Source organism: Microcaecilia unicolor, chromosome 7 (genome assembly GCF_901765095.1).
Source record: "Microcaecilia unicolor chromosome 7, aMicUni1.1, whole genome shotgun sequence".
Lineage (NCBI taxonomy): Eukaryota > Metazoa > Chordata > Amphibia > Gymnophiona > Siphonopidae > Microcaecilia > Microcaecilia unicolor.
Window position 1 is genome coordinate 12,311,180 of NC_044037.1, and position 22,680 is coordinate 12,333,859.

General features: G+C 45.3%; 1 protein-coding gene across 1 annotated transcript in view; it reads left to right on the top strand.

Annotated features, from left to right (window-relative positions):
- ARHGEF9 (Cdc42 guanine nucleotide exchange factor 9) overlaps positions 1-22,680 on the top strand; it is a 429,305-nt gene that overhangs the window by 274,015 nt on the left and 132,610 nt on the right. Inside the window, exon 6 of the mRNA XM_030210261.1 lies at positions 15,880-16,059. Within this exon, the coding sequence (XP_030066121.1) occupies positions 15,880-16,059 (180 nt within the window). The remainder of the gene's footprint in view (positions 1-15,879; positions 16,060-22,680) is intronic.

Consider the following 22,680-nt stretch of genomic DNA (forward strand, 5'->3'; position numbering starts at 1 on the left):
TGGAGTGGAACGGGTAGACGTGAATTGTTTACTCTTTCCAAAAATACTAGGACTAGAGGGCATGCGATGAAGCTACAAAGTAGTAAATTTAAAACGAATCAGAGAAATGTTTTCGTCACTCAACGTGTAATTAAACTCTGGAATTCGTTGCCAGAGAATGTGGTAAAGCTTAGCGAGGTTTTAAAAAGGTCTGGACGGCTTCCTAAAGGAAAAGTCCATAGACCATTATTAAATTGACTTGGGGAAAATCCACTATTTCTGGGATAAGCAGCATAAAATGTATTGAGCTTTTTCTTTCCAAGTATTTGTGACCTGGATTGGCCACTGTTAGAAACAGGAAACTGGGCTTGATGGACCTTTGGTCTATCCAATTGTGCCAATATTTATGCACTTATGTACTTAAGATGACCCTAAATCCTTCAAGCATGGTGCCCCAGCCTTGGCTGAAGATCATTACCCTTGGTCTTCACACCCAGTCCTTGAGGGCCTCCAACAGGTTAGGTTTTCAGGATATCTGTAATGAATATGTATGAGAGAGATATGCATACAATCGAGGTATTGGGATGTGTCTAATGAATACACATGGGAAAAATTTGTATGCCTAATACCTCGATCCATTGGCCCTTGAGGACTGGGAGTGAAGATTAAGGTTCTACAAAATATTGGAAGGTCTGTATCAAGAAATAACACTTAGGGCTTCAAGAGGGTAGATCCAGGCATCGACCACCCTCTCCATGAAAAAGAATTTCCTGACATTACTCCTAAGTCTACCACCCTGCAAAGTGGGATGTAAACCTGTGTCCCTTGGTTTACTAGGCTGATCCTCTGCTATCCTGCATAAACAAACCAAGGAAGTTACAGAATAAAACATTGATACAATAAAAAAAACAATTGGAACACTTTTTTCTCGACCGTCATCTTTACGAGGAAATGGATTTATTGGTTACAGCTGTACAGCATTTGTAGGTTTTCACAGTGCAGTACATCAGCAATGGAAGTTGGGGGGGAGGGGGAATATACTAATAATGGAATGCTAGAAGATACTATGGCCTATCACACTTAATCTGTGCTGGATTTTCAGATCCATGCTTTCTGTACCCTGCCAGTGACACAAACCTTTATTCCCTGTGCTCTCATCACATTTGAAATGTCTGCTAGTAGAATTTGTGTGCAGTGCTCAATGTGGGTCAACTGTTGAGTACGAGTTTATGGAAGCTGTGGGCCAGTTCTTCAGTCATGCAAAAAGTGCTCCAGATTGATCAATAAAAATTCTCCAGCATCTTCTCTAAGTTTCTCGAGAACATAAGCATTGCCATACTGGGACAGGCCAAATGTCCATCAAGCCCAGCATCCTGTTTCCAACAGTGGCCAATCCAGGTCACAAATACCTGGCAAGATCCCAAAAAAGTACAAAACATTTTATACTGCTTATCCCAGAAATAGTGGATTTTCCCCAAGTCCAATTTAATAATGGTCTATGGACTTTTCCTTTAGGAAGCCGTCCAAATCTTTTTAAAACTCCACTAAGCTAACCGCCTTTACCACATTCTCTGGCAATGAATTCCAGAGTTTAATTACACGTTGAGTGAAGAAAACGTTTCTCTGATTCATTTTAAATTCACTACTTTGTAGTTTCATCGAATGCCCCCTAGTCCTAGTATTTTTCGAAAGCGTAAACAGACGCTTCACATCTACCCGTTCAACTCCACTCATTATTTTATAGACCTCTATCATATCTCCCCTCAGCTGCCTTTTCTACAAGCTGAAGAGCCCTTTGCCTCTTCTGTCCTTTGATTTAGTTATTCTGGTTGTGAGCTAACTGTGGTAGGCTGATGAACCCATTTTGACACTCAGTAATGGTGTCATAAACTTTTGCTTTTTCGGAGCAAGTCTACAAGCGAAATGGAAATGACAACGTCCTTGTATGCAGGACAAGGAATAAGTTCTCTCTACCTGTTGCATTTGTAGTTGGCTGCTAAAGTTGAGGTTTAGGATTTTAACTTAAGTCCGCTGCAAACATAATTTGATAACTAGTGATAATACGAGCGAACATGTCCAGTGTTGTGCTTTGTCTTTCCCACTAGTAAGATTTTATTCCGGAATCCTGTATAGAAGGCGTGGAATCAAACAGGCTTAGCAGTGACGGCCTTCTGCCCTTCAGAAAGGCACTGAAGACCCATCTCTTCAAGATAGCCTACCCTAACGATCCAACCTGACCAAAACTTGCCCATATGATTCTTATTGACAATAGTTATTTTCTGGCCATGTTCCCCTTTATCCTTTTTGCTACCCCATATCCATTCCTTTCCATCTTTCTACGCCTACTTCCCAACGCTCAATTCCTCCTATGTTTAACTTACTTTCCGTTAACTCCATTAGTTTTGCGTTTACCACAAACTGTTATATTCTTTTTTACGACTTTGTAATTATTTATATTGTTGCAATGTAAGCTGCATTGAGCATGCCATGTGTGGGAAAGCGCAGGGTACAAATGTAATCAATAAATAAATAGATGGCAACACCAGTAATTGGGAAGCAAAGCCAGTGCCGGGCAGGGCCGCCGAGAGGGGGGGGACAAAAGTCCCCGGGCCCGGCACCGCCGCTGCAGTGTGGCCCGCCCGCCTCGCTCCGGAACTAACCTTATGTTTCCTTCTTTCACTTCGCGCAAGCAGCAGCAGAGCAGGCCACTCCTTCCTTCCGTGACCCGCCTTCGCCTGACGTAACGTCCGCGAGGGCGGGGCACGGAAGGAAGGAGGAGAGGTCTGCCCTGCTGCTGTTTGCGCAAAGTGAAAGAAGGAGGCTTAAGGTTAGTTCCGGGCCCGGTAGCGGGTGGAAGGGGGGCCCGGCGACTTCAGGTGGGCGGCGACCTCGGGTGGGGGGGGGGGCTGGGGGTGGCCTTGTCCCGGCTCTCGGCGGCCCTAGTGCCGGGCAGACTTCTACGGTCTGTGACCTGAAAATGGGAAGGGCAAATCAAGATCAAGTATGCAGTGGCGATCCTTGGTCGGCTGCCACCCGGGGCGGATTGCCACAGCGCACCCCCCCGCCCCGGGTGCATTCTTACCTGCTGGAAGCAGCCGCGTGGCTGTCGGCTACGCTGGTTCCCTGCTCCCTGTGCCCCGGATCAGGAAGTAACCTGTTCCAGGGCAGAGGGAGCAGGGAACCAGCAGAGCCGACAGCCACGCGGCTGCTTTGTGCACCCCTCTAGCAGCGTGCACTCGGGGCAGACCGCCCTCGGTACGCCACTGCAAGTATGCATACGTGGTATCACATCATACCTTATGCTATGGGTTTATCGCGTTGGGCAGACTGGATGGACCATCTTCTACTATGTTACTATGTTCTGCTGGAAGTATAAATTAAAGATTATATTGGATCCAACTTTAAAGCTGCCATTCATTTTTGTTGGCTGGTTTTAAGGGTAAGTGGAGATTTGCTCCAGAGAGCTGCTCTGTATGCGTCTTATAATTAGAAATTCTTAATACTTGTCTTCATAGGCTTCCAGAGCATAACTATGCAAATTCTACTCTGAGCTCATTGCAACAACAAAGAGAGGATGGGTTACTTTTCACAATTACTGTAATTAAGCCCATGGGGCATTACAGCAAGCAGGCCTCTCAGCAGGAAATTCGTATCATAGGAAATATCGTTCATAAAAGCTGTCTGTGCATCGTAGCGAATGCATCTGAGCTATATTTCCCACATGGAGCGGCGTTGATGTCACTTGGCCCATCAGGGTTCCTCCTCTCTTCTAAGAAGGAAAATCACGGCAGACAGTAGTGGGGGAGAGAGAGAGAGGGAGAGAATTAGACATGTAGCATAGAGAGGCAGTGAGAGGTTTTGTTAATGAGAAACTGTTTCAGGTTTTGATGCAGTCTCTTTTTAATGCCAATGGAATACTGGCGGAAATTTCTATTGATAAGAAACTTCATGTTTTGGGCAAGGCTGCTCGGTTTCATCATAGTATGCCTTTGTGCCTTATGATTGGTTACACATATATTACTGAATTTGATTACTACTACTTAACATTTCTAGAGCGCTACTAGGGTTACGCAGCGCTGTACAAATTAACAAAGAAGGACGGTCCCTGCTCAAAGGAGCTTACAATCTAAAGGACGAAATGTCAAGTTGGGGTAGTCTAGATTTCCTGAGTAGAGGTGTAGTGGTTAGGTGCCAAAGGCGACATTGAAGAGGTGGGCTTTGAGCAATGATTTGAAGATGGGTAGGGAGGGGGCCTGGCGTATGGGCTCAGGGAGTTTGTTCCAAGCATAGGGTGAGGCGAGGCAGAAAGGGCGGAGCCTGGAGTTGGCGGTGGTGGAGAAGGGTACAGAAAGGGGGGATTTGTCTTGAGAGCGGAGGTTACGGGTAGGGATGTAAGGGGAGATGAGGGTGGAGAGGTAAGAAGGGGGCTGCAGATCGAGTGCATTTGTAGGTTAGTAGGAGAAGCTTGAACTGTATGCGGTATTTGATCGGAAGCCAGTGAAGTGACTTGAGGAGAGGGGTGATATGAGTATATTGGTCAAGGCGGAAGAGTGGATGAGTGTTCGGGTGGTGTGCTCAGAGAGGAAGGGGCGAATTTTGCTAATGTTATAGAGGAAGAAGCGACAGGTCTTGGCTATCTGCTGGATATGCGCAGAGAAGGAGAAGGAGGAGTCGAAGATGACACCGAGGTTGCGAGCAGATGAGACGGGGACGATGAGGGTGTTATCAACTGAGATAGAGAGTGAAGAGAGAGGAGAAGTGGGCTTGGGTGGGAAGACAATAAGTTCGGTCTTGGCCATGTTCAGTTTCAGGTGGCGGTTGGACATCTAGGCAGCAATGTCAGATAAGCAGGCCGATACTTTGGCCTGGGTTTCTGCAGTGATAAAATTGTTGGTCCTTACTCATAGGGTTTTATATGACAGAGTACCCTTATCTTTGTCAACTTGAATGCGTGAGTATGTTCCATCTCGACTTTTATAATCTTGTTTGGATACTTTGATGTTGGAAGTTCCTCCTGTGAAGGAGACTCACCTGATGGTCTCAAGGAGGGAAGCCTTTTTTCTATGTGGTGCCTTCCATGTGGAGTTCTCTTCCAAAATCTTTTTGAGAAGTGCAATCCCTTCTGCAGTTTAAAGGCCTTTTGAAGGCTCATTTTTTCATTTAGCTTTTAATGTGGCCCCCCCACCCCAACCCCAGGGGATTAGGGGGGATTGAACCTGGTCACCGCACCTCAAAAAAGACATACGTAGTGGAATTGGAAAAGGTGCAGAGAAGGGCGACAAAGATGATACAGGGGATGGGACGACTTCCCTATCAGGATAGGCTGAAGAGGCTGGGGCTCTTCAGCCTGGAGAAAAGGCGGCTGAGGGGAGATATGATAGAGGTCTATAAGATAATGAGTGCAATGGAACGGGTCAATGTGGAGCGTCTGTTTACGCATTCCAAAAATACTAGGACAAGAGGGCATGCGATGAAGCTGCAGTGTGGTAAATTTAAAATGAATCGGAGGAAACTTTTCTTCACTCAACGCGTAGTTAAACTCTGGAATTCGCTGCCGTAAAAGGTGGTTAAGGCAGTTAACTTAGTGGACTTCAAAAAAGGGTTGGATGGCTTCCTGGAGGAAAAAGCCATAGAATGTTATTTCTAGGACGGGCGGGACAAACTGCTTGTTCTTTTGGCCGCTGTTGGTGACAGGGTGCTGGGCTCGATGGACCCTTCGTCTGTCCCAGCATGGCGATGCTTATGTACTTATGGGTCTGTTTGGTTAGTTAGTTTCTGTAGCATATTTGCCATTTATAGGTTTTTTTTATACTGTGGTTGTGGTTAAGTTGTGTGTCTGAGTTGAGTTGTCTGAGTGGGTCTGTCCTATTTTTATTGGAGTTCCTTTCTGGATTACTTTTCATGTTCTATTGGATTGTAAACCACTGTGATCTTATTTTTTAAGTCTGTAGGTATAACAAGTGGAATAAACTGTAACTGAGGATGAAAAGGAAGAGATGAAATGATCCTGGTGAAAGGAGTCTTTATCCTTCCTCTAACTACCAGGAAATCACTGGGGCCTGGAGCTTCTATAAGTCTCCTTCCCTCCCACCCTCCAGTCAGGGAAATCTAAGGCAAAGAGCCATCACCACTCCCTTCTCCCATTAAACCTGGGTTCAAGGAGATCTAGGTGACCTTGCAATGGTGAAAACAAACTCATGCTATCTTCTCATCTCTCTTTCAATTGACTGGTGGTACATGGGGCAGTTACAAGAACTGACACTCAGGGAGAGGTCCAACCTATCTTGTTTAACATTTTTCCTTTCCTTTCCTTTCCTTTCACATAAACTTGATATGCAAAACACCTCACAGACAGATGTTCCTGACGATAAGAACTGTAACAGATGGCGATAGCAAGCCAACTTGGTGCTTAAGCCCCATGTAACAATCTCCATGCGACGGGGGAGGGTTGGCGGCGGCGTGAGGGGGGGGTCGAAAGTGGCGGGGGAGGGTTGGTAATGGGGGGGGGTCAAAAGTAGAGGGGGCCAGGGCTAAATCTGTGGGGGCCCATTCCCCCGTGGCCCCACCTAGCGTGCCCCCTAGTCCTAATATTTTTGGAAAGAGTAAACAAGTGATTCACATCTACCCGTTCCACTCCACTCATTATTTTATAGACCTCTATCATATCTCCCCTCAGCCAACTTTTCTCCAAGCTGAAGAGCCCTAGCCGCTTTCGCCTTTCCTCATAGGGAAGTCGTCCCATCCCCTTTATCATTTTCGTCGCCCTTCTGTGTACCTTTTCTAAGGAAAGAAAGGGATCCGAGATGATGTACGATCCACAGCAACAGAGTAGGGAGGTCGTGTTCAGCACCAGGGGACAGGAGTGTGGAAAGAAAATGGAAAAATGCAGTGAAACCAGCTCAGCTTTTTTCATTTCAAAATGAAAGCATGAAAAATCCCAACGAAATTCGTATTTAATTCCTTCCATCTTTCCTGAATTAGTGCACATGCTAGCACGAAAACTGAAAAGAATTAAGCCAAAATGTATAAATTCCCAAACCCGTCAAAACAAAATGAGACAAAATAAAACAGTCTGCAGACTTCTAACAGATGTTCCTTACCTGCCAAGAACCTTTTTATTTTTCTATTTTATTAGCATTTCCGTTCTGAAATGAGTCGAGCAATTCACTACCTGTTGTCGGTATGTAATTAATGTTCTCCATAACAGATTTTTCCTTTATTTTTATGTGTAATGAATCGCTGTTTTTGTACATCTTCAGGTTGCACCCACAGATATAATGACCCCTCCCTGCCAACCCTCACTTTCTTTGCAGTTCACTGCCAACCCTGTGCTTCTATAACAAAAAATAGTGACTTTTAAGACAGCAGGCGAACTGACAGCTGCAAAAGGCGTTAATTTACAACCTGGTAAAAGAGTGGAGGAGTGGCCTAGTGGTTAGAGCACTGCTCTTGCAATCCAGAGGTGGCTGGTTCAAATCCCTCTGCTGCTCCTTGTGATCTTGGGCAAGTCACTTAACCCTCCATTTCCTCAGGTACAAACCTAGATTGTGAGCCTTCCTGGGACAGAGAAATATCCAGAGTACCTGAATATAACTCACCTTCAGCTACTACTGATGTGAGCAAAATCTAAATCAATAAAGATTCTAGAATTCTAAAGAATAACAAGATTCCATGCAGAATTTCAAAGTGTAGCAACATTCCATGTAGAACCCCAAAGAGTAACAAGATTCTTTGGGGTGGTCTAGATCCAGAGGTGGCCAGTTCAAATCCCACTGCTGCTCCTTGTGACCTTGGGCAAGTCACTTAACCCTCCATTGCCTCAGGTACAAACTTAGATTGTGAGCCCTCCTGGGACAGAGAAATATCCAGAGTACCTGAATGTAACTCACCTTGAGCTACTACTGAAAAAGGGGTGAGCAAAATCTAAATAAATGTAAGCAGATTATCTTTTACCAGGTGCCCAGGGGCACCCACCCAGTGAAAAGTGCAGCTGAATATTCAGTAAATCTGTCTGCACAATATTTATTTGGTCAGATTTAGGCCTACCTTTTGCACAGCTTCACTTACCCAGATAAGTTTGTCCCTAAAATGCCCCAATCTTGCCCTTATCTTACCTAGCTAAGGTGTCCTTTTACCAAGCTGCGGTAAATGGGGGCCCTGCGCTAGTGGTGAGGGCTGTCTTTGCCGCACACTGAGGCCTCTTTTACTGTAGCAGGTAAAAAGGCCGAAAAAATAAATATCCAAGCAGTAAGATTTCACTTACCTTGTGGCCAAGGGGGGAGGGGGGGGAACACTTACTGCCACCCATTGAGGTGGCAGTAAGGGCTCCCACGCTAACCTTGCAGTAACCAGGTACTGCGTGGCGCTGCCCTATTACCGTCGGATTAGCTCCTGCAGAAATATTTTTCAAATATTTCCACAAGCACCGGAAATGACGCAAGTTGGGGGTAGAACTATCGCCGGCACCCTCGTTGGACCGGCAGTGGCTCCAGTTTGGCACACGGTAAGCCCGCGGTGGGCTTACAGCCGCTTTAAAAAAGGGCCCCATAGGTTGGAACTCTTACCCACAGAAACTTAGCCAGGTAAGGGAAAGGATATACCGCCTTTCTGAGGTTTTTGCAACTACATCCAAAGCGGTTTACATATATTCAGGTATTATTTTGTACCAGGGGCAATGGAGGGTTAAGTGACTTGCCCAGAGTCGCAAGGAGCTGCAGTGGGAATCAAACCCAGTTCCCCAGAATCAGAGTCTGCTGCACTAACCACTAGTCTACTCCTCCACTAGCAACATTCCATGTAGAAGCCTGCCCTTGCAGATCAGTGATGCGGCCGCACAGGCTTCTGTTTCTGTGAATCTGACGTCCTGCACGTACGTGCAGGATGTCAGACTCACAGAAACAGAAGCCTGCGTGGCCGCATTGCTGATCTGCAAGGGCAGGCTTCTACATGGAATGTTGCTAGTGGAATAGCAACATTCCATGTAGAATCTCAAATAGTAGCAACAGAATCTCAATAGTAGCAACATTCCATGCAGAATCTCAAATAGGTAAAGGGAAATGGGACTTGATATACCACCTTTCTCAGGTTTTTTGCAACTACATCCAAAGCGGTTTACATATATTCATATATGGAGGGTTAAGTGACTTGCCCAGAGTCACAGGGAGCTGCAGTGGGCCAGGGTCAGAGTCATGGTACAATCAAAGCAGTTTACATTTATTATATGCAAGTATTGTTTGTTTATTGTTTTATTAAGTTCATATACTAGCTGTTTTGAGCAGAAATCGAAGTGGTTTACATACAATTGCACTGGTATTTTTCTCTGTCACTAGTGGGCTCACAATCTAAGTTTTTATACCTTGAAAGTGAGGGCAAAAGCATTTTGAGTGGGTAAGATTTATTATTATTTGTAGCATTTGTATCCCACATTTTCCCACCTCTTTGCAGGCTCAATGTGGCTTACATTATGCCGTAATGGCGATCGCCATTTCCGGAACGAGAAGTACAGAATATTGTTGCAGTTAAAGTACAGAAAATAAAGTAAATTAGAAGTAAATAGATGTACAATTCAATTCAAGTATTTGAGATCAAAGGTAATGTGAAATGTTCAGTAATGATAATATGATTAAAGTAACCAAATAAAAAAGAGTTCAATGTTAACTTGTTCTGATAAAGTTTTGATGTCAGGTCATTATGAAGGATCATTTTGATAAGTCTCTTTGAACAGGTTAGTCTTTAGTAATTTCGGAAGACTGCGAGATCGTGCGTTGTTTTTATGGCATTCGGCAGTGCATTCCATAGTTGCGTGCAGATGTAGGAGAAGCTAGATGCATATATTGATTTATATCCGGATAAAACTTGGTTATAACCAAGTTGATCTTCTGAAAATCAAAACCACCTCAGCTAATATGTAGCCTGCAGCGGTCAGCGTTTGTGTAAATGCTGACCGCTGCAGGCAGAATTAGCCCTGGAATCTGTGCCAGACCATGTCCAGGCCCCGGCATTGAATAGGAGGAGCTAATTTGGCCCGTGCTCGCCCCAAGGTCTCGGCCTATATTCAGCCTAATTTCTTTATAGAATAGCCTTCAAATAGGCATGTTATAGACACTTAAATATCAGCAGCCTCTTTATAGGATTATCCTTGCAATGCAGGGTCGATAGACTTACCTTCTGAGCTTTGATGTTTTCTCACCTATGCTGCGCATCTAAAAAGCTGTTGCAAGGGATTTATCACAGGAATATGTTTGCGTAAGCAACTAATTGATCTGTATAGAACCCTGGACAGAACGCGTTGTATTACAGTTTGCAAGCGCTGCCTGCTGTATCATTTCCAAAAGTGACCTTTATTTTGTCCTCATGCCGGTGAATGGATTTGAGTGGATGTCTGTCTGCACCGGCTAGAGTCTTGCTAAGCAGAAAGGCGTTCACTTAAATGACATTGGAAAGAGGCTGTCAGCCTCAGGGGTCAATGCAGTAAGCTTGCATTAGAGCTGTGCACTGATGCTTAGTGTATGACTTTCCTAACGCAAGCTTAATGCAAAATTGTAGCCCCCTCCCCAACTGCTATAAGCAAATAGCATGCAAATTAATGCCACGTTACAAAGTTTGTGTTAGACAAAACAGCACACACTGCTGTGATAATTTGCAGCAGACTGCATGTCTCCCTTCCTGTCACTGCCAGAAGAATTGGTTCATACCCTGACAGGAAGCGATGCATTACGAAAAAAAAAATAGCAGCGTGCTAGACTCTGCATCCTCTCTCCAAAATTATCTGTAGTGGTCGTGGACACACAAAAAAACAAAATTACTGGTGGTCTGTGGACCCCTTCCTTCCTGCAGGCCCCCATGGTCCCCAACCCCTGTAGAAGACAATCCTGGAAGCCCAGATATATATTCCATGTATTTAAAAAAGGTGGAAGGAATGCCAAATGACAGCCGGCATGGTTAAAAAGCGAGGTGAAGGAAGTTATTAGAGCTAAAAGAACATCCTTCAGAAAATGGAAGAAGGATTCAACTGAAGATAACAGAAAACAGCTTAACGAAAAGCAAGTCAAATGCAAAGCTCTGATAAGGAAGGCAAAGAGAGACTTTGAAAAGAAGATTGCATTGGAGGCAAAAATACCTAAGAAACACTTTTTGTTAGGTATATTAAAGGAAGAAGCCAGCAAAAGAATGGGTTGGACTGCTAGATGACCGAGATGTAAAAGGAGCATTCAGGAGAAGACAAGAGCTTAGCGGAAAGATTAAATGAATTCTTTGCTTCGGTCTTCAGCAAGAAAGATGTAAGGGAGATACCAGTGCCAGAAATGGTATTCAGTGCTGATAGAGAAACTAAAAAGAAATTACTGTACCTATGGAAGACGTAATGGGGCAATTTGATAAATTAAAGAGTAGCAAATTGCCTGGACCAGATGGTATACATGCCAGAGTACTGGTACAACTGAAAAATGAACTTGCAGAGCTTCCTGACTTGTAACTTTTATCTTATCCTTATGTGTCCTTCTGTCTGTCCTTCCCTTATCCTTTTTGGTCCTGTCTGTTTGTCCTGATTTAGATTGTAAGCTCTTTTGAGCAGGGACTGTCTTCTTCATGTTCAACTGTAAAGCGCTGCGTACGACTGGTAGCGCTATAGAAATAATTTATAGTAGTAGTAGTAGTAATATGTGATTTAGCTTTAAAATCAAGCATGGTACCGGAAGATTGGAGGGTGGTCAATCTAATGTCAGTTTTTTAAAAGGGTTCCGGAAATGATCTGGGAAATTATAGACCGGTGAGCCTGACATTGGTGCTGGGCAAAATGGTAGAGACTATTATAAAGAACAAAATGACTGAGCATATAAATAGGCATGGTGAGACAAAACCAACATGGGTTTAGGGAAGGGAAGTCTTGCCTCACCTATCTACTACATGTCTTTGAAGGGGTCAATAAACATGTGGATAAAGATGAGCCATTCAATGTTGCATATCTGGATTTTCAAAAGGCATTTGACAAAGTACCTCACGAATGACTCCTGAGGAAAGTAGAAAGTCGTGGGATAGGATGTAGTGTTGTATTGTGGATTATGAACTGATTAAAAGATAGAAAACAAGAGAGTAGGGTTAAATGGTCAGTATTCTCAATGGAGAAGGGTAGAGGGTGGGGTTCCCCAGGGGTCTGTGCTGGGACCGCTGCTTTTTAACATATTTATAAATGATCTAGAGATGGGAATAACTATTGAGTTAATTACGTTTGCAGATGACACAAAGATATTCACAGTTGTTAAGACACAAGAGGATTGTGAAAAATTCTAAGAGGATCTTCTGACACTGGGCATTCGAATGACAGATATTTATTGTGAGCAAAGTGATGTATGTGGGAAGGAGGAACCCAAACTATAGCTACGTGATACAAGGTTCCACATTAGGAATCACCGACCAGGAAAGGGATCTAGGTGTCATCATTGACGATACGTTGAAACCTTCTGCTCAGTGTACAGCGGCAACTCAGAAAGCAAATATAATGTTAGGAATTATTAGGAAAGGAAATGGAAAACAAAACTGAGAATATTATAATGCATTTGTGTCACTCCATGGTGCCATCATGCCTCGAATACTGTGTGCAATTCTGGTCACCGCATCTCAAAAACGGTATAGTGAAGTTAGAAAAGGTACAGAGAAGGGCGTACTTTCATTCCTTCTGTTGTTCAGTTGGGTAAACTGCTCGATGAATTCAGTCAGCAACACCAACCGGGCACCCTAGGGGGTACTGCAGTGGACTTCACAAATTGCTCCCAGGTGCACAGCTCCCTTACCTTCGGTGCTGAGCCCCCCCCCCCCAACCCCACTCCCCAGAACTGTACACCACTACCATAACCCTAAGGGGTGAAGGGGGGCACCTACATGTGGGTACAGTGGGTTTCGGGTAGGTTTTGAAGGGCTCACATTCAGTGGCGATCCTAGCCGGCATGACACCTGGGGCGGAGCACCGATGCGCCCCCCCCCCCCCCCGGCGAAATGACCCCCCCCCCGGGTCTACGCCGCTGGAGGGGGGGTGCCGCGGCGCGCGCCTGCCAGCTGAGTTCGCTGACCGCTAACTTCGCTGCAGCCCCCTCTGCCCCGGCCGGGGCGGACCGCCCCCACCGCCCCCCCCTTGGTACGCCACTGCTCACATTTACCACCACAAGTGTAACAGGTAGGGGGAGGATGAGCCTGGGTCCGCCTGCCTGAAGTGCACTGCACGTACTAAAAACTGCTCCAGGGACCTGCATACTGCTGTGATGGAGCTGGGTATGACATTTGTGGCTGGCATAGAGGCTGGCAACAAATGTTAATTTTTTTTTTTTTTAGGGTGGGAGGGGGTTGGTGACCACTGGGGGAGTAAGGGGAGGTCATCCCTGATTCCCTCCGGTGGTCATCTGGTCAGTTTGGGCACCTTTTGGGGCCTTGGTCGTGAAAAAAAATGGACCAAGTAGTCAACCAAATGCTCGTCAGGGACGCCCTTCTTTTTTCTATTATCAACCGAGGACGCCCATCTCTTAAGCACGCCCTAGTCCCGCCTTCGCTACGCCTACGACACACCCCCATGAACTTTGGTCATCCCCGTGACAGACTGCAGTTGAGGGCGGCACAAATCATCTTTCGATTATGCCGATTTGGGCGACCCTGAGAGAAGGACGCCCATCTCCCGATTTGTGTCAGAAGATGGGCGCCCTTCTCTTTCGAAAATGCCCCTGGTGGGGAGCCAGCATTCTTAGAAGACTGGCCTCACAGACATCTCAGCAGAGCAGTGGAGCACCCTAGGGGGCACTGCAGTGGATTTCACATAAAAGGTCCCAAGTACACATCTCACCGCTACCCCCTTATTTTGTATGGGGAGCCCTCCAAAACCCACCCAAAACCTACTGTACCCATATTACTACTACTACTACTACTATTTAGCATTTCTATAGCGCTACAAGGCATACGCAGCGCTGCACAAACATAGAAGAGAGACAGTCCCTGCTCAAAGAGCTTACAATCTAATAGACAAAAAAAAAATAAAGTAAGCAAATCAAATCAATTAATGTGGACGGGAAGGAAGAGAGGAGGGTAGGTGGAGGCGAGTGGTTGCAAGTGGTTACGAGTCAAAAGCAATGTTAAAGAGGTGGGCTTTCAGTCTAGATTTAAAGGTGGCCAAGGATGGGGCAAGACGTAGGGGCTCAGGAAGTTTATTCCAGGCGTAGGGTGCAGCGAGACAGAAGGCGCGAAGTCTGGAGTTGGCAGTAGTGGAGAAGGGAACAGATAAGAAGGATTTATCCATGGAGCGGAGTGCACGGGAAGGGGTGTAGGGAAGGACGAGTGTGGAGAGATACTGGGGAGCAGCAGAGTGAGTACATTTATAGGTTAGTAGAAGAAGTTTGAACAGGATGCGAAAACGGATAAGGAGCTAGTGAAGGGTCTTGAGGAGAGGGGTAGTATGAGTAAAGCGACCCTGGCGGAAGATGAGACGGGCAGCAGAGTTTTGAACCGACTGGAGACCCATATATACACCAGGGCTATTGTAGTGGTGTATATATGGGTACAGTAGGTTTTGGGTGGGGTTTTTTTTTTGGGGGGGGGGGGGCTCAAACCTTCCACCATGTGTAACAGTCGAGTGGGATATGGGCCTGGGTCACCTTCTCTACACTAGGCTAATCCAGGGACCTGCTCTAATAGCATAACACCTGAAGCTGGTATAGAGGCTGGTATGTACTATTACTTTCACATCTTTGGGGGGTGAGAGGGGGTCAGTGACCACTGGGGGAATAAGGGGTGGTCATGCCTTAATCCCTGCACTGGTCATCTGGACATTTAGGGCTTAGTTGTGATTGAAACAGGTCTAGATCAAAATGTCAAGCTTTTAGCCCTGAATATTTTTGCTTTGTTTCATTATGACAGAAAAGTGTCCAAGTTTTGGGAACACCCACCTCCCAAATCCTGCCCCAATACACCCCCATTGTGATTTGGATGCACTGCAAACGTACTGCGTAGAAATCTTAAAATGGGTTTCAAAAATAGCAATTTGGACGTTTTGGCAAAAAAAAGTCCATCTGCCACTTTGTGCCGCTTTTTGAACGTTTTAATGTTTTGAAAATGAGCCCCTTAGAGGCGTATTTTCAAAGCAGTTTAGGGGTCCCTTTACTAAGCTGCACAAGCATCTACGTGCTTCCAAAGCGCGCCAAAATTGACTTACCTCCCGGCTACCGCGTGGCTCTTGCGGTGATTTCATTTTTGGCGTGTGTCCGATACACGCGTCTGAAAAATAATTTTTATTTTCGGGCGCACGCATCGGACGCGCGTCAACCAGCAATTTGACGCACGTAGGTCATTACCGCCTGGTTACCGCATGAGTCTTTACCGCTAGGTCAATGGCTGGCGGTAAGGTCTCGGACCCAAAATGGGACGCGGGCCAATTTTCATTTTGACGCACGTCCATTTTCGGCAAAAATTTTAAAAAGGCCTTTTTTTTTTACAGGTGCGCTGAAAAATGTTTCTGCGCGCGGCCAAAACACGCACCTACTCTACCACAGCCCATTTTTCAGTGCACCTTAGTAAAAGGATCCCTCAGACTTACATAGAGTAACTTAAGGAACTTTGCAAGTCTACGTGCTTTGAGAACGAGCTCTTTAGTCTCCTAGAACCTGTTCATTATCAATGAATTCCTCCAATACTCAATGCTTTACTTGAAAGCTCGGTTGCCAAGGGAACGGTATACCATGAGTATATGCCCACAAGGGTGAGGGACGCTGGTTTTGAGATCACCTAGCTTGTGTACTGGAAATAATTGTATGTCTGCTTTCTGTTAACGTATTGAGTCCATATCGTGTGATGTTGTTTTGTGCTCTTTGCTGTTTCCAGACGAAGTCTCTCTAAATTGGTCTTGTTTTTTTTTTTCTTTTTTTCAAGCTGGTCAGTGGTGGTTCTATTGTAAGTGCTGAGGCAGTATGGGATCACGTCACCATGGCCAACCGGGAGTTGGCATTTAAAGCAGGCGACGTTATCAAGGTCCTGGATGCTTCCAACAAGGACTGGTGGTGGGGTCAGATTGATGATGAGGAAGGATGGTTTCCCGCCAGCTTTGTAAGGGTAAGTGACTCAGTTCTTGCTTTCTTTCCTTTCATGTTCAAGGTGATTGAGCTCTGGTAAAAGACTGCCTTTCAATAGAAGGCAGGTTCTGTCTGCTACCTCCTATTATATGTACTGTGTAATTGAGAAATGTACATGAAATGTTGTCTAATGAAGCTACCTACCTACACGTTTCCAATATACTATTCAGTTCTAGTCTACGTTGAAAAACTTAAATCTCAGCCTAAGCAGCTATAGTTCTATTGTCATTACTACCCACTGTATTTGCTGATCTGTTCGGTTTCTCTTATTTCTTTGTTTATACATTGGGATTTATTAAGCATCTTTATGTAGATATTCTGTATCTGAAGAGATCAGGTGCCTGCATGTTCCCAGGTACCTAGAAATTGCACCCTGGGATTTTATCACCCCTCCCCCCTCCCCGTAATGTTTTTTAAATTTTATATTTAGTTGCCTCTGTAGAAAGACTCAGTGCTCTCACAATCTGCGCAGCATGGTTCAGATCTTAGTAATTTTGAACTACGCAATCTAGGAACTTCTGGCTGATTCCAGAATGCCTTGAGACCACTAGATCATCTGGAAAGTTCTTGCAGCGCATGGTTCAGACTTACAGGGAGCAAAACAGTGTGGTGTGGTCTCTGGGCACAGTGATGTTCTTTCCATCATGAGGTCAGACAGGTAGCAAGGCGGACCAAACCTGTTATTTACTTGGAGTTGAGGGATTGGTTGGTTACCTGCAAGAGGGTGGGGTATATGAGAAAGAGAGAGACCGGGGTGGAGGGATATGACATAGATTGGATGAAGACCAGGATGGAGAGGTATATGAAAGAGAGTGGTGGGATCCAAGCTATAGTGATGTGTGAAAGAGAGTCAGTCGCCTCTTTGCTTCACCTGTCAGGGAGGTAGGAGTCCATCACACTGTGAAGAGCAAGCTTAGAGCATAATAGCCATACTGGGTCAGGCCAATGGTCCATCTAGCCCAGTATCCTGCTTCCAACAGTGGCCAATCCAGGTCACAAGTACCTGGCAGAATCTCAAATAGTAGCAACATTCCATTTAGAACCCCAAAGAGTAGCAAGATTCCGTTCAGAATCTCAAATAGTAGCAACATTCCATGTAGAACCCCAAAGAGTAGCAAGATTCCGTTCAGAATCTCAGATAGTACCAACATTCCATGCTACCAATCCCGGGGCAAACAGTGGCTTCCCCAATGCCCATTTCAATAACAGACTAACGGACCTTTCCTCCAGGAACTTGTCCAAATCTTTTTTAAATCCAGATACCCTAACCTCTTTTACCACATCCTCCGGCAGCAAATTCCAGAGCCTAACTATTCTTTGAGTGAAAAAATATTTCCTCCTATTTGTTTTAAAAGATTTTTCCATGCAATTTCATTGAGTGTCCCCTGGTCATCGTACTTTTTGAATGAGTGAAAAATCGATTCACCTCCACCCATTCTACACTACTCAGGATTTTATAGACCTCAATTATATCTCCCCTCAGCCATCTGTTTTCGAAGCTCGAGAGCCCTAACCTTTCACCTTTCCTCATATGGGAGGAGTTCCATCCCCTTTATCATTTTGGCCGCCCTTCTCTGAACCTTTTCTAATTCCGCTGTATCTTTTTTGAGATACGGTGACCAGAATTAAATGCAATACTCAAGGTGAGGTTGCACCATGGAGCGATACAAAGGCATTATAATATTCTTGGTCTTAATTTGTATCCCTTTCCTAATCATTCCTAGTATCTTTTTCCTCAGAGCAAGCTCCATTTACCACTACCCTCTGTCTCTTCCCATTTAACCAGCTTTTAACCCAGTCAGTCATTTTGGGCCCATGCTAAGGGCACTCAGTTTATTTATCAGTCCCCTGTGCAGGACTGTGTCAATGGCTTTGCTAAAATCCAAGTACACCACATCTAGCGCCCCTTCCACATCCAACTGTTTGGTCGCCCAGTCAAAGAAATCAATCCGATTTGTCTGACATGACCTGCATCTATTGAAGCCATGCTACCTCGGGTCCTGTAGTCCATTCGATTCGAGAAACCTCACGATCCTCTGCTTCAGAAGCACTTCCATAAGTTTACTCACCACCGAGGTCAGACTGACTGGTCTGTAGTTCCAAATCTCCTCCTTGCTTCCGCTCTTGTGCAGAGGGACCACATCCACCCTTCTCCAGTCCTCCGGGACCACTCCAGACTCTAAGGAAGCATTGAAGAGGTCAGACAGCGGAGCCACGTTATGCAGGGTCAGCCCAAGGCAAGATGCCGCCTGAGGCGGAGCTAGGATGCCACCCCCCCCCCCCCCCATGGACGAGATGCTGCCTCCCCTTCCTACTGCTCCTCTTCTTACCGGCACCTGGCATCTCCCCTTCACGGCGTTCAACTTGCAGCGGCAGTGATTCCCATATACTGCCCTGCCACCAGCACCAGTCTATTCCCTTTACTGCGGCTGCCTGAGCCTCTGACGAAACAGGAAGTTACATCAGTGAGGCGGTTGCAGTAAAGGGAAAAGGCGAGTGCCGGCGGCAGGGCAGCCTATAGGAATTGCTGACGCTGCTGGGTAACACTGGGGAGATGCCGCTGCTGAAGGCCTCAGGTGGCCTAATGGTTGGGCTGCCCCTGACGTTACATCTGCACAACGTTGTTTCTGTCACAGTAAAAGCACACCACAAACTGATACGAGGGACGTTCTCGTCCTAAAAAAGAGAAACAGCTTATTGCTTCTCGCTCACAAGAGATCTGAGCCCTTCATGGCACTTCTTCCATTGCAAATGAATCCTAGTCCTGCACCAGGCATTCGCCTGTCACACCTCTGGCTCTTTCTCTTATCACAGCGTCCTGTTAGGTGCATTTATGGATTATTTTCGCTTCCCAGGGAAAACTCTGCTTGTAGAGTGAGACAAATTTCTCCCCTACAGTGTCTGGAAAAGACAATGATTTTTCTCTTTCAGCTGTTTTGAGCCACTTTGCTGATTCTGAATTTTACTGCTGGGACGTTCTGCACAGTTCTGCTTGTTTTTATTTGTCCAGCTAATGCAATTTAATCAGTGTCTTTGATGAACATTCAGTTTAAAATGCAAAGCGGAATAAAATTATAAGGCAAAGATACAGAAGTTGACATTTTGTTATGCAGATTTCACACAAGGCCTAGCTCTCACCTCCCAGGCTTCAAAATCCAAGGTTGACCTCCGTTCCCTCTTCCTCAAAGCTCTCTCCGTTTTTCTCTTTAGTCTGCAGCTCTTTCGCTCTAACACAGACCTGACCTGCCAACTTGTCTCAACACTTTCTCTCACACTCTTCCTTCCAGAGTGAACCCCAGCTTTTTCTTCCCCCCTCTCCCCATAGCAGTATATAAATGAGATAGTCGACAAACACAGAAGAACAAAAGGACCTCCGCACAGGTCAATGCAAGCAGACAAACACAGCGAAGGTGACACAAAGGATGATGTAGATAAAACGCCCGACGGACTCAAAGAGTTCACGTCAGAAATTTTATTCAAACATATATGCAATAGACTCGACACGAATCGTGTTTTGGCCGCAAGGCGTCCCTGTATATTACACAAGACAAACTTCTATTCATTCTGTGGCGTCTAAAAAAAGCATGACGTGGAGGGGCATTTTCGACGGGGGTCGTCCATCTCTAAGGGTGCCCATCTCCGAGGACTGCGCCTCGAAGGGGCGGGTCCGACCGTATTTTCGAACGAGTGCCTTGACTCAGGTAGTTTACAAATTCAGCAGGACACACATCACACCCTTGAATCATTGTGAGTTGAAATTCCATGCATAAAAGGGAAAAGGACGGTGATAGGAGTGTACTACCGTCCGCCTCGCCAGGATGAGCAGGTAGACGCAGAAATGATAAAAGAAATCAAAGACGCAAACAAAATGGGCAATGTGATAATAATGGGTGACTTCAATTATCCAAATATAGACTGGGTAAATGTAACATCGGGACACGCTAGAGAGGTACAATTCCTTGATGAAATCAAGGACAACTTTATGGAGCAGCTGGTGCAGGAGCCGACGAGAGAAGGAAAAATTCTAGACTTGGTCCTTAGTGGAGTGCATGATCTGGTGAGGGATGTTATGGTACTGGGGCCACTTGATAACAGTGATCATAATATGATCAGTTTTGATATCGACCTTGAAGTAACTATACACAGGAAGTCAAATACGTTAGCGTTTAACTTTTAAAAAGGAGACTATGATAAAATGAGAAGAACGGTGGAAAAACAAACTTAGGGGGACAACTGAGAGGGTAAAAACTGTACAACAGGCATGGACGCTGTTCAAAAATACCATCCTGGAGGCCCAGGCCAAACATATTCCACAAATTAGAAAAGAAAGACGGAACTCCAAAAGACAGCCGGCCTGTCTTTTAGCTATTAGGGCTAAAAGAAATGCCTTCAGAAAATGGAAGAAAGAACCATCTGAAAATAACAAGAAGCAGCATAAGGAGTATCAAAGCAAATGCAAGGCGCAGATAAAGAAGGCCAAGAGGGATTACGAAAAAAAGATAGCATTAGAGGCAAAAAAGCATAGTAACAATATTTTTCAGTATATTAAAAGCAGGAAGCCGGCAAAAGAATCGGTTGGGCCGCTGGATGACCGAGGGGTAAAAGGGGCGATCAAGGAAGACAAAGACGTAGCGGAGAGATTGAATGAATTCTTTGCTTTGGTCTTCACCAAGGAAGATTTGGGTGGGATACCGATGTCGGAAATGATATTTCAAGCGGACGAGTTGGAGAAACTTACTGACTTCACGGTAAACCTGGAGGACGTAATGGGGCAGTTTAGCAAACTGAAGAGTAGCAAATCTCCTGGACCGGATGGTATTCATCCTAGAGTACTGATAGAACTGAAAAATGAGCTTGCGGAGCTACTGCTAGTGATATGCAATTTATCCTTAAAATCAAGCGTGGTACCGGAAGATTGGAGGGGGGCCAATGTAACGCCCATTTTTAAAAAAGGTTCCAGGGGAGATCCGGGAAATTATAGACCGGTGAGTCTGACATCGGTGCCGGGGAAAATGGTAGAGGCTATTATTAAAAATAAAATTACAGAGCACATCCGAGGACATGGATTACTGAGACCGAGTCAGCACGGCTTTTGTGTGGGGAAATCTTGCCTGACCAATTTACTTCAATTCTTTGAAGGAGCAGTGCATCTTTTCTAGCAAAAAAGGTGCCGGTACTCAAATGCTAGACCACCCTTCAAGGGTGGGGTGATCACTGAGGGATCCACCCCACAATAGCCAGGCCCCCAGCAACCAGCCACAGAACCTATGACAAGGCAGAATTGGTGTGTAGAGCCTGAGCTTTTTCATTAAAACTTCGGGTCCTTGGGTCAATTTTAGCAGACAATGGAAAAGGTGCCGGTACTCAGTACCCCCAAGTAACCCCACAAAAAAAGCCCTGTGAAGGAGTAAACAAACATGTGGACAAAGGGGAGCCGGTTGATATTGTGTATCTGGATTTTCAAAAGGCGTTTGACAAGGTACCTCATGAAAGGCTACAGAGGAAATTGGAGGGTCATGGGATAGGAGGAAATGTCCTATTGTGGATTAAAAACTGGTTGAAGGATAGGAAACAGAGAGTGGGGTTAAATGGGCAGTATTCACAATGGAGAAGGGTAGTTAGTGGGGTTCCTCAGGGGTCTGTGCTAGGACCGCTGCTTTTTAATATATTTATAAATGATTTAGAGATGGGAGTAACTAGCGAGGTGATTAAATTTGCTGATGACACAAAGTTATTCAAAGTCGTTAACTCGCGACAGGATTGTGAAAAATTATGGAAGGACCTTACGAGACTGGGAGACTGGGCGGCTAAATGGCAGATGACGTTTAATGTGAGCAAGTGCAAGGTGATGCATGTGGGAAAAAAGAACCCGAATTATAGCTACATCATGCAAGGTTCCACGTTAGGAGTTACGGACCCAGAAAGGAATCTGGGTGTTGTCGTCGATAATACACTGAAACCTTCTGCTCAGTGTGCTGCTGCGGCTCGGAAAGTGAATAGAATGTTGGGTATTATTAGGAAAGGTATGAAAAACAGATGCGAGGATGTTATAATGCCGTTGTATCGCTCCATAGTGCGACCGCACCTTGAGTATTGTGTTCAATTCTGGTCGCCGCATCTGAAGAAAGATATAGTAGAATTGGAAAAGGTGCAGCGAAGGGCGTCTAAAATGATAGCGGGGATGGGACGACTTCCCTATGAAGAAAGACTAAGGAGGCTAGGGCTATTCAGCTTGGAGAAGAGATGGCTGAGGGGAGACATGATAGAGGTATATAAAATAATGAGTGGAGTGGAACAGGTGGATGTGAAGCGTCTGTTCACGCTTTCCAAAAATACTAGGACTAGGGGGCATGCGATGAAACTACAGTGTAGTAAATTTAAAACAAATAGAAGAAAATCTTTCTTCACCCAACGCGTAATTAAACTCTGGAATTCGTTGCCGGAGAACGTGGTGAAGGTGGTTAGCTTGGCAGAGTTTAAAAGGGGGTTAGACGGTTTCCTAAAGGCCAAGTCCATAAACCGCTACTAAATGGACTTGGGAAAAATCCACAATTCCAGGAATAACATGTATAGAATGTTTGTACGTTTGGGAAGCTTGCCA